Genomic DNA, 12,301 nt, shown 5'->3' with positions numbered 1-12,301 from the left:
CTAACTTGAAATTAGTCATCTTCTCTCTTGAGATACTTTGAAACAAAAAAGATTTCAGGGAATCCCTCTGCAAAACACTAATTCGTGTTCGTTGTAGTCATTACTGCTAGAGATGCTCCGAGCGTCTCTAAGTCATAAATTTCACGTTCTTTTTTCTTCATTTACAAAAGGAGCATGCTTTTCACTTGCGAATTCTGATTTCGTCTATTCAGAAAACTGTAACGAAATCGTAAAAACTTTTTTTTCTAAACCAGAGGGTGATTCCTTTTTAAACTTTGGTTTAACTAATGAGAAGCGTGCCGTTAAATACTAAAGGAATATAAAAGAAACATGTAGACCTAATTGCTTTAAACCTTGGTCTGAACACGACTTTTAACGTCATGAAAATTGCAAAGAAAGTTAATTCTTTTTAATCATAATGACTGTTGTAAAAACTATTAATGTGTTGGTATATATTTTCCTACGTTTTGTTAACCCTTTAACTGCCGATGTCGGCATATGCCGACATGAGCATTTTCGATTTCTTTGCCGATGTCGGGATTTGGCGACATGGGCACTTTCCATTCCCGCAAAATTTAACACTTCTACAAAGATTTTGTATTAGATGGTTTAAAATGAAAAAAGATAATAGTTAAAAGCTTTTCTATGTTGGAAAATAACTATTAAACAATGTTCAACTCAAAATTATAGTCCTTGGCTGATACTTCATATATTATTCAGAAAATGAAGTCAAAATCGCTACCTTTTGCCCATGTCGGCACACTTTCTCTGGTCTTTCTCAGGCGTTGATTGGTTGAAACTAAACTCTACGGTAATTATGTTTGGTTAGTTGCTCTACTAGTAGAATCGGCGATCGATCGAATTTAAGTTCATCTAATGTGTTCTATTTGACTCGATTGATTTGATTTTTGATATCTTGACAATGTGTGTTTTTTTTTCAATACAAGATTTACCATAATTATAAACCCCACTACTTCGATCTCTTCGTTAAAACAACTTTGATGACCACGAAGTTCACGAACAGGACACAAACAATCACAATCAAAACTGGTAAAAAGTAAAATAAAATTGCCGGGTAAAGCACAGGGATTGTAATACCAGCAAAAGCGAAAGCCAATTTTGACATAAATTTGCGAACATTATGTGTTTTCTCACGTTGATGATAAGGAACAAACATTTGGACGAAGTTGATGAAGAGAACGTCGTCAACACTCCATAACAAAGTCAACGCGACTACGATGATCCCGATGCCGATGATATCAGCGACGATTGTGTATTGTGTTAACCAAGTGAAATATAATACTGATGATAATCCTGCGATCTCGACAATGATCGATATTCCGATAAAGATCTCAGGCTGGTAATCAAAACTCACAGTCATAGTCATCAACAAAAACATTGCATACACAGTGCCGATGATTGCATATAAAAGCATCACTCCGATTGTTGATGCTTTCAGACGTTCATACATTAAGAATGGGATGATGAGCTCGAATAAGGCTACAATATAGGTATAAACAAACGAAAAACCATTAACAAACCAAGCAGTGTATTCAAGATCTTTAATGTATTCACTATCAATGAATTTATTTGGCGTGGCGCCCGATGAGGATTTTTGGCGATTGGTTTCTTCTTCATCACTGTGATCCTTAATAAAGATAGCGATAATAAACTGCATGATCAGGAATAAAACAGCTGCTGTTAATCCTGGGAAATTACTGGCATCAAAGGTTAATGATCCTAAAGAGAAATGCATGAACGTGGTCACAATATTGATGCCAGGGGAAAGAATGACACCAAGCACAAAAGCAGCTAAACATTCGATTGTTAGACGTTCGTTTGATAATTCAGTGTATTGATGCATCTCTTTCATGAGGACAACGTAGAAGGCGTCACCAAGACCAGCCAAGAATCGACCTAAAGTTATAAGAAACAATGAGGTTTAAGGTTAAAGGGACATAAAAGTATTAAAATGTAAACACTGCGCGAACCACGTGTCATTAAAGAGAACAATTAAAATCGCGTGTCCAAAAGAAACTTGTAAAGAATTGAAACAATCAAAATCAGCCATATTTGTTTTGATTTTGTATTCCGCTGCATACGGTTTGTTTACAAATTTCGTCAGTACTTTAATGTCCCTTTAATCTCTTATCAGATCATCCATTCTTTTCACACTACACTCTGAGTTAAAAGGATGTGGCGAATGTAATTGAAACAGAATTGTGTGTAAGCTTTGAGACTATTTACCCATTTACCCATTCAGTTATAAGCCCAAAGGGCTAGAGTGGTAAAGCTTTTAAATTTGAGCCTTAAGATTTGTCCCACATTCAGAATGATAGATTGAATCAAGCGATTTCTTAAATTTCACTTTGCACATTTTAGGATTTAAGAGGGAATGAAAAACCGTGAAATAAGAGCTTCATCTTTAGACCTTTCAGGACTTTTTAATAAGCAAGTAAGTAAGTTTGCGACCGCAGTCGAGGACGACCTGAAGGCTCCCTTTTTGTATAGCTGTCTACCCAAAGGTAGGGGAGGGCGCCACTCCTTTCCTTGGATTTCTCCACTTACCCTTGATCCGTCTCTTTAGTTGCTGAGCATCAAGCAGAGAGGCATCAAGTCAAGTACCATTTTCGGGATTTTTGGTATGACCCGGCTGGGGATCGAACCCACAACCTTGCGCACTGTAGCTGGATGCTCTACCTTCATGCTACGGTCGCCATTCAGGACTTTAACTCAATGAACTTACCTACAGCAGGCGCACAAGGTATCATTGACAGCGTAAACAATAGATTTCCACAAATCTCAAACATGTTTAAAAACAGCACCATTTTTTTCGTATTAAAGTTTAGTTTCTCCACAAGTTTTGCAGACACCATTGAACCTAGAGGATAGGCAACGTACGTGATTCCATACAAAATACGACTGACAACTTGCGATTGATCTGACTTGTAAATCTAAAAACGAAAGTAAATGAAACTTTTAGAAAATAAAACTTTTATATACGCTATTAATTTTGATGGCACGGTCGGCTTGAGGGGTCTGGTATTGAATTTACAAAAAAATGAGAGTACTCAAACTAGTATAAAGCTCTGTTATCATTAACATTGAGCATTGTTATTGGTTTTGGCTAACACAAAGTATACAAAAAAAATGAGGATGAAATTCATTGTTTTTTTAGAATGTCTAAGAAACGACTGCATATATTTCAACGTCATTCTTCCTAGCAAACTCGAACCCAGTCTCATTACCATCATCCTTAAATGTCTTGCATACACCTTTTCGACCGTAGCCGCTAATTGCTGCGCGGGCATTTTTTTGTCCGCTTATCCCACTAAAACTGTCCCAGGCCTTTTTTGACACATTTTTCTATTGTCTATAGGTGCGAAAAAAGGACTGTGAACATATAAAAAAAATTAATCCCATTTGAAAGTTTAATCTGCAGCGAAATACAACGACGTGGTTTACTAGTCTACAGTCGAAAAGGTACATTAAACTGATGTCAGTTCTTCTATCTGCTGTGAATGTCATGGGCCCCTGGAGAGCTGTTTGAAATGAGGATCAAAACTTTTGGGAAAAGATTGTCACCCACAACGGCAGAGCAACATAAAAAAAAAACATGAAAAATGTTTTTGACTTTTGAAAAAAATAGTTTTCAAAAAAAGTGAGGGCCGAGCCCCCTCCCAGCGCGGCTCATGATATCCTGCTAGAACTTTACAAAAGTTAAAAGTGACGTCATGTCGATATCCCTCAAGAACATTCTTACGGAAAGTTCTATAAACCGTGATCGGCGAGTTTCGGCTTGATGCATTTATCTATCAGTCTCGAAAAAGGAACATTATTAATACATCTTTTTTGTTACAAAAGACGCACGCACATTTTCTTTATACAAAGTGGACAACCCGCTTTAAAAGCTTCCTACCTCTGAAAGAAATTGATGTTGAAACAAATAACTACTGTACCACCCCGCCCAAGGGACGTTTTCATATATTTTGAAAAAACTTGCCGGTCTGTTTTGGCAAGCGAGATTCTGTGTCAGTTTTCTGGGATAAAATCCGAGAAAACAAAAGCGTAGGAGTGCTCTTTTTAGAAATGAAAGATACCATTGCATTGATGCGTTAAAAATAAGGTCACTGTAGTTGAGCTAAATTGAATGCTAAAAATAGCTATCCTCCACCACGAAAAACCCACAGCTCTGACCTGCAAAATCGATAATGTCTGAGACATGGAATGTTACGTAACCGTGACAAACCAAACTTCGCGTTATCTTTTCAGTCAGCGAAGAAGAGTTTGGTACAGGCTAAATAAATACCTACTGTAGTTGCCATTAACGATAAAAAATTTGCTCAATAATCAAATGCAAATATTTATGAATAATGTGAGAGACGAATCAAGCCGACCGTCTAAAAAAACACTGCAAATGTCTTTTGTGAACTATGCACCAGTTTGTTTTTGTTTTTTTTTCATAGTGACTGTACAGCGTTACTATCACTACTTTTTGCATTTGAGCTTTTCCCAGCTGGCACACAACGTTGTTTCAACGTCTATCTAAAGTTCATAACGTCCATATATAACGTCAGATAAACGTTGAAACAACGTTGAAACAACGTTGTGTACCAGCTGGGTTGGATTGTTAACGATTACTACTGTATATCCAACCTCGTTCCCGTGTATTCCAGGTTTTATTTGCGTTACTTATGGACGCCAGAGAATACCCTGGTGTTGGCTGATGCTAGTTCCCCCTCTCACAGGGGGAACTTCTCAAAACAATACGTCATGAAAAAATCTGACGTTTTAAAGTTGCACTGTAATGCTATGGTTTCAAATCCAGGGACAAATGAAATCTGACGTTTTGTTTTTGAATTACGTCATCTTACGCGTTCGAAAAACAGACAATGCCAGGATATTAGCGAGTTTATGTATTCCAGATAAATCGAGGGGGACGGTATAAAGCAAAGTTGACATGTCTCCAAAATCACCGTCCACTTTGCTCGACGACGGTAAAAACACCAAGATACCGTCGTCTGTTTAGGTGAGCAAAGGTGATATAGAGCTGTACATCAACTATCGACTTTGTTTTGTATGGATTTCACTTCGCCCTCAATATCCTCCGATACATAAACTCGGTATTATTTAGTGCTATCAGTAAGCATCAGAAAGCTGATAATACACAGGGAACGAGGTTGTTGTATATCATAATACACTGACCTGAGCTGAATCTTCAAGAATATACGGTAATAAAGTGGGCCAAATGATAGAGTATGAAATCCCAAGGAGCATTGATTGTAACAAAAACACATATTTATTCCTTTTATAAACCAACATGCGGGCCGCGCGGGCCGATTGTTCGTCCAAGTTTCTTAAATCATCTGAAAGTTGTCTGCGTTCGTCTTCGCTTTTGGGTGCGCGTTCATGTTTAACATCCGCTTTGCGTGGCATTTCTGGAGTAGATTCTTGTGACGAAGGTAACGATTCCATGTTTACACTGTTGCTAGGGGAACGTCGTCTTACTTCCATTCAGTTGAAACCAATATGGTGTCTCAAGGTGTAACCTAGTTGGTGAAAGCAAAAATAAGGAAAAACTTTAGGTAGTTCTCTAACATATAGTAGTCTCTGCCCCTCAAATAGCTAACATTAGTTATTGCAGGAGGAGAGCACAAAACCGCCATTCAATTCGAATTGAAATTAAACGCTAATCGGAGGGTCCGTTAATTGAGGGTCCGCCAATCTTTTATGAGGATTTGATTTAAATAGGAAATGGCCGGGGAAAATAGAATTGTCGGCTAATCAGAGGTGTCCGCCTTTTAGAGTGTCTGTTAATTAGTTAGAGGTTTTATTGTATTCAATAGCATACCGTCGCGAATCTAAAAATAGACATTGATTTTTCTGTTTGACTGAAATTCAATCCCATCACACTTTGCATTTATTACACTTGCACGCAAATTACACTCAATCACAAAGAACAAGTAATAACTTTCACGACTTTTGAAATAAGACGAAAAGGATTGTGGGATTGAATTTCGGTCAAATGAGAGAAGTAATAATCATGACGTTTGAACGACGAAGCGCTATTCGAATACTATCCAAGTCTACAGCCTTTTTATCTTCCCTGCAGACAAAATATGCGAAAAGTATCTTTTTTGGAAATACTGTAATGTTATAAAAGGTATAATCATATTTTGGCCACCATTTTAGGTTGTAAGCTAAATGTGTTTAAAATTTTATTTCATCATATTAACTTTCAGCTTGGTCCTTGAGCCCGGGGGGGGGGGGCACTCATATGATCTGGCCTACGTCATGTGCCGCGCTTAAGGGTGGGGTTTTTCAGCATCCCAAAATGCACCGTAAGGGTGTGTTTCTGTGAGATTGCAAGGCAAGGGTCGAATTTTAAAACAAATTCAAAATAATTGATAAAAAGAAAGGTTTTTACTTCTCCTTTGTTTGAAAAAGTTTGTATTGTCTGATAATTACATCTGACAAAAATAATTTTCTCAGTTTTTCTTTGAGACAGAAAATTTCCCAAGTCTTTTTTCCACGCAGATTTACAGCTGAAAAATATAGTGCACTATAAGGGTTGGGTAAATCATAAAAAAATACACTGAAAGGGTACCTTTTCAGCCATATTGAACTGCACTGCAAGGTAAGATTTTGAAAGGCAGATTTTGCGCGGCACATACCGTCGTTTCGAAATCGTCAGCTTTTTTGTATTACAAAGTGCGTCCGTTTTTATTACAAAGTGCTTCAGGTATTACAAAGTGTGGCGTTATTACAAAGTGCGTTAGTACAACTCTCGTTGCGCCTCGTTTTATCGCATCCGATCTGATAACTTGTATTTTCTCTCGCAATCGAAACAACAATTTATCGTTTCTCATTGTTTTGATAGAATAACGCGTTCCAAACAAAGAGAAAAAGTTTGTCATCTTAATTGATCTTGGAACCCTCTTGGGAATAAGGTAGATGTTATTATTTTTTGCTTTTGATAACAAAACATTTTCGTTGTCTTGAGAAAATAAAAAATCTTCGGCAAAGGGAAACATGTTTTTACCGAGTTTGTTTGCAACTAAGCTAATAGTATACATCTTTTTAAAGTCAAAATTATATTATTAGCTCAGAATTTTGGCTAACAAACGCCTGATTGTAAACAACTCTCGTTGCGGCTCGTTTTCTTGCATACAATCAGGTTCTACTCTAGTACTTTCCCTGTCAAAAAGCAATTTGTCGCTTCTGATTATTTGTTAAAATAACTCGTTCTAAACAAAGAGAAAAAGTTAACGCAAGAAAATAAAGTGCGAGTCCTATGGTTTCTTTTTTTGTTTCTTGGGAAATTTAATTTGATTTTCTGATTTTTCCTACCCTTAGCGGGACTTTGAAAATCCAAAAATGGTACCCTTAAGGATGACACATATCGTACCCTCCATATTTGCCTAAGTACTCCCCCCTCCCGGGTTACCGAGTTTGTTTGCAACTAAGCTTATCAGAGAAGTGTAAATAGTTGGAAAACAGCTTAACTAAATACCACAAAGTGTCGTTAGAAAACGTACAAGAAAAAACGGTTTTTCTAAAAATTAAACGGGTCGGTTTCCATGCTATGATCATAAAAGTGGATTTACGTTTTTCGTTTAGAACAGGTTGTTCTCTAAACTTTCAGTGTGAAGTAACAAATTTTACACCATTTTGTTGCCTGAAAAATTCTAATCACAATGATATTGAATTGTTTCGATAAAACTTGGTTGAGCTTCGGGAAAAGCAGATTAAGTATTTTAATGACAAGACAGGTCATTCATTTGAGCACGGACTTGATTTGAGGGCTATGCGTGTTTGTCTCCACTGATGCAAGTTACCCGCCTTTACGGTAGCTATCTTGTGGTCTGAGTGATGTATTCCCAAAATATAAGCCTCTAAAGTTTACGGATAATTAGACTCAAAACAAAAGAATTTCGTCACATCGCGCTAATTATGCAGATTTTTTTGATCAACAACAAAAGAAATCCATCAACCAAAACTAACTCCCTTAAGGGAAAAGGACCTGATAGCCGTATTTCCATTGTTTTCAAGAAGCTTTTTTTACACTTCTCTGAGCTAATAGTATACATCTTTTTAAAGTCGAAGTTTTATTACTACGTAGAGGGGGTTTATTTAAAGAATACTGCATTACTAAAAGTAGACAAAACGAACGACAAATTTCAACGTCCACAACCCCGACCGAAAGTGGCTGTACCACCCCTTACGTATTCATTCCTCTTTGTTTATATATGGTTTTAAAGAACGACAAATCACGCATACCGTGAGATCGGGTAACTTGCATCAGTGGAGGCTAACATGCATAGCCCTCAAATGAATGGTCACCTGGTCATTAAAATACAAAGTTAAATCAAAACAAAAATGGTAGAGTAGAGCTGCGAGCGGAGCTGCGTAGTTCATTTGTTTTGAAATTTTTCTACTTTGATTGGTCAGTCATTTGATGTTGATGGCTATGCAAGTTTCCCTCCACTAATGCAAGTTACCTGATCTCACGCATATGTGTGACAATGCAGGATTCTTTAGAGGAACAGACTGGTAGCTTACTGTCTGAGACACCAAATCCAGGCTGTAAACTATTTCACAGTCCAGTTTTTTATACTTTATGTTCTGGTTTAGACCGGTTTACACTTTCATTCTCTAGGAAGACCAAGTTTTATAATTTTAGAACTTTGTATGTTGAGGTACATTTTGCTTTTTCTAAAATTTTGAGCCTGGATATCCAGGCTAAATCAAAGACACACTTTCAGCAGCCCGTCAGCAGCCTTTTATCTTACGCGAAAAAGCTAAAAACTTACCATCGAGAAATCTTTAAAGCTACATCAATCTGAAACCATAATTATTCTTTCCAAAAAAATCTTCTTGAAAGCGTTTTCTATATCAACACCACATGAGAAACAGAGAGTTAGAAAAAAAATGTGGACATAAAAAAATCGTCGTTACAGCTTGTGTTTTTGTGCTCTGGCATGGCAATAAAAAGTCTTATCAAAAGAGAGCTATAATTGGATAATCATTGAACTACACTAAGACAACAATGAATAGATCAAAATCCCGATAGAAAATAGCACTGTAGTGTAAAAAGAGCTTTAAGAAAAGCAATTAAACGAGTTTGCTACGCTTCAATAGCAATGCGGTTTATTTTTTTATTATCAATAATGTCATAACAATTAAAATGTTTTTATAAGAAAATAATCTTTTGATTTTTGCTTAATGATTCTAATTTCCTATTAAATAGTTGTCAGTTCTGGTCAAAATAGATTGCTGGGATCATAGTCATTATAAAAAACTCCGGTCTGGCAATGTATTGTTTTAGCTTTTTGTTCGATTTTCTTTTATTAAAAACAAAAGACAAGTTGCGATTTGCATACTTTTTGATCACGTTACCAAAATCTCCTTTTGGAATTGATCTATTTTCTAATCACATGATCAAAAAGTTTGCAAAATAAATCGATTTTGGTACGTAAGGCAAGTTTAAGACAAAAGCCTTCCAGACCAGTTTTTATAATGACTATGCTGGGATTTCGGAGTATTTCGTTGTTTTTCAAAATTTCAAGTTCGGGCGAGAATCGCGATTATTTCAGCCCCTTTATTTCAGCCACGTTATTTCATTAGGTTTTTCGTTTCGGTTTTATCAGCTTCCAGGCTATATTGTGAGCCTTATTCGACCATCTTTTTAAACTGTAAGTTAAAGCACTTAAAACCATATGCAGTTTTAACATTTTGTGTTAATTACATACCCAAATAAATGGCCAGCATTCTAGCTGATTTACAATCACGATTCATAATCCGAAAGGACTACTGTCATGGCGGCTCGAAGGACTCTTTATTTCTAAAAAGTTCTCTATCTTTTTCTATTTGTACTTTTTCTGGCCAAAAGTTTGAAAATAAATGCTAGAATACCTAGCCTGGATATCCAGACCATAAACTATTTCACCGTTTAGTTTTTTTACATTTTGTCTCTGCTTTACGGTCTGGTCCAACTAACTCTTCTGCAGGGATATTCATCCCTGCATATGCGAGTGCATCTAAAGTCTCTTCACGCGATAAGTGTGCACTCTTTTTTCTTTTACCTATAACTTTTGAAGGAATTCTTCAATCTTTATAAATTTGGTATCATTAGAAAGATATTAGTGAGTGGAACAATTTGAAATAAGAAAATCTTTAAAGAAATTCTAAAAATGAAGATGAAAATGAAGAAGAAAAAAATGAAGATCTTGTAGAAAAGTGCTATAACTATCATTTTCACTGAGGTGGATCCTTTTCTACAAGATCTTTCTTTTTTTCTTCTTCATTTTCATCTTCACTTTTAGAGTTTTTTAAAGATTTTTTTATTTCAAATTGTTCCACTCACTAATATCTTTCCAATGATACCAAATTTATAAAGATTGAAGAATTCCTTCAAAAGTTATAGGTAAAAGAAAAAAGAGTGCACACTTATCGTGAATAGACTTTAATTGACCAATACGCGCCCAGTCACTGAGCAGAATTTTCGCGGCGTTTTCGATATTTTTCTATGCGCGCGCATAATTTATGAAAAAAGCTGACATTGCAAAAAAAGATAAACAAATGAAAATGAAGGTTCATTTCTAAACAAAATGGTTAATGGAAAGGAGCCTTTATGAATGTGGCTAATGTGGCTGATCTCCTACAAGAGATGTAGTTTAAAGTAGTTTGGAAAGGCTTTTGAGTTTGTAAAAGAGGTTTTATGGTAAGTAATTATGTGTGTCTGCCTGGGTTTCCAAAGTTTTGATAGTCTGTCAACAAGGGTTCCCTCACAGGCAGTATCAAACAAACTGTACCAGACTTTTTTGTCGCACCAACTTTGTATGTTGCGCAGGTAAGAGTTTTTTTCTAAAATTTTGAGTCTGGATACCCCGGCTATAGAATACCTAGCCTGGGAATCCAATCTCATAATCTTAGAAAAAACAAAAAATAACTTACCTCACAAAGTTCTAAGATTATAGAGCTTGGTACATGTTAGCCTGGGAATCTATGCTATGATTTCTTCTTTGATAAACTGATGGCGAAATGTATAGCATGGTATGGGCTTAGACTTTGAATTTCTCAGATCCTAATAACGGTTGAAAACATAGCCAATCAAATTTTGTTATTCTTTTACTGGTCACACTTTCTTAGAGAAAGTGCAAAGTTTTATCTTAGTAAGTGAGGACAGCGCTAAATTCCAATTTCCCACTGTAAAAAATGTGAGTCCAATATTGAACCCGTCTTGTGTACATCAAATTATAAAAAAACACACGATGGGTCTCCTGTCTAGGTTCATGTAGATTAGTCTGACACAGAATGTTATAAACAGTCTGTGTGTGAACCCTTGTCGACAGACTTTCTGAACTTTGGAAACCCAGGCAAACACACATAATCAACTTACCATAAAAACTCTTTCACAAGCTCTAAAGACTTTCAAAACTACTACCACATCAAAACATCAGCCACATGTATTTAGACTTCCAGCCAACAGCCATTTTGTTACGAAATGAATCTATGTTTTCATTTTCTTTTGTTTTCCTTTTTTCTGCAGAGTCAGCTTTTTCCATAAATTATGCGCGCGCATTGAAATTATCAAAATGCGCGCGAAAGTACTGCTAAGTAATACGCCGAAAGGTGGCCAATCAGGCCGAACCTGCATTGCAGGGAAAAATCTCCCCGCAGGCGAGTTACCTGCGTCAAGCGTTAAACAAGCAGCAAAAATATCATAAACTAGACTGTGAACAAAGTTTAACGCTTGGATACCCAGGCTATAGAATACCTAGTGGATACATTTATGAAATCTGGTGTGAGAAAAACATCATCAGATAAGTAAAATCAAACAAATTGCTTATAACGACACGACATTTTGCATTTTAGGGTATCTTTCCAAAGTTTCTCCGAGGTGAGCTGACATTGAAGTATATTAAACGTGAGTCTTGTAGCTTCACTGTGATATGAAAATCTTTTGGTGGCACGTTGTTGCACGATGGATTTTTTGAGCTTGAAGTTTGAAAATTTTGGGTGTCAATGTTTAATTTCTTATACCATGAATTGTTTTTGCATCTTTCTCACAACTTAAAACGTCATAAAAACATATCATTAGCAATTAAACAGATGAGTGTGACTCTCGGAGGAATAGCTAAAGTCTCGTTTGGGAATAGATAAGTGCATGTATGAGAAATGCAATTAAAATGCTACGAAAAATAATTTAATGGTTGAAGGAGAGTGAACAATAAGGTTATTGGCCCAGCGCTAGCGAGTGGGCCTTTAAAGAGAGTGTCACTATTTTTTTTTCCGTGTT

The 12,301-nt window shown here is 36.3% G+C and overlaps 1 protein-coding gene across 1 annotated transcript; it reads right to left on the bottom strand.

The window, feature by feature from the left end:
• Window positions 1-917: 917 nt before the first annotated feature.
• On the bottom strand, window positions 918-8,986 carry LOC136823019 (uncharacterized). Its single transcript, XM_067079320.1, has 4 exons — window positions 8,814-8,986; window positions 5,206-5,549; window positions 2,747-2,954; window positions 918-1,917 (listed from the first exon to the last, which is right to left on the bottom strand). Exons 2-4 carry the CDS (start codon window positions 5,512-5,514, stop codon window positions 971-973), a joined length of 1,464 nt encoding a protein of 487 aa, XP_066935421.1. The 5' UTR covers window positions 5,515-5,549; window positions 8,814-8,986; the 3' UTR covers window positions 918-970.
• Window positions 8,987-12,301: the final 3,315 nt, after the last annotated feature.

Source organism: Clytia hemisphaerica, unplaced genomic scaffold (genome assembly GCF_902728285.1).
Source record: "Clytia hemisphaerica strain Z4C2 unplaced genomic scaffold, Clytia hemisphaerica genome assembly, whole genome shotgun sequence".
NCBI lineage: Eukaryota > Metazoa > Cnidaria > Hydrozoa > Leptothecata > Clytiidae > Clytia > Clytia hemisphaerica.
Note: the sequence above shows the minus strand (reverse complement) of the source record. Positions and strands in the feature narration are given on the sequence as shown.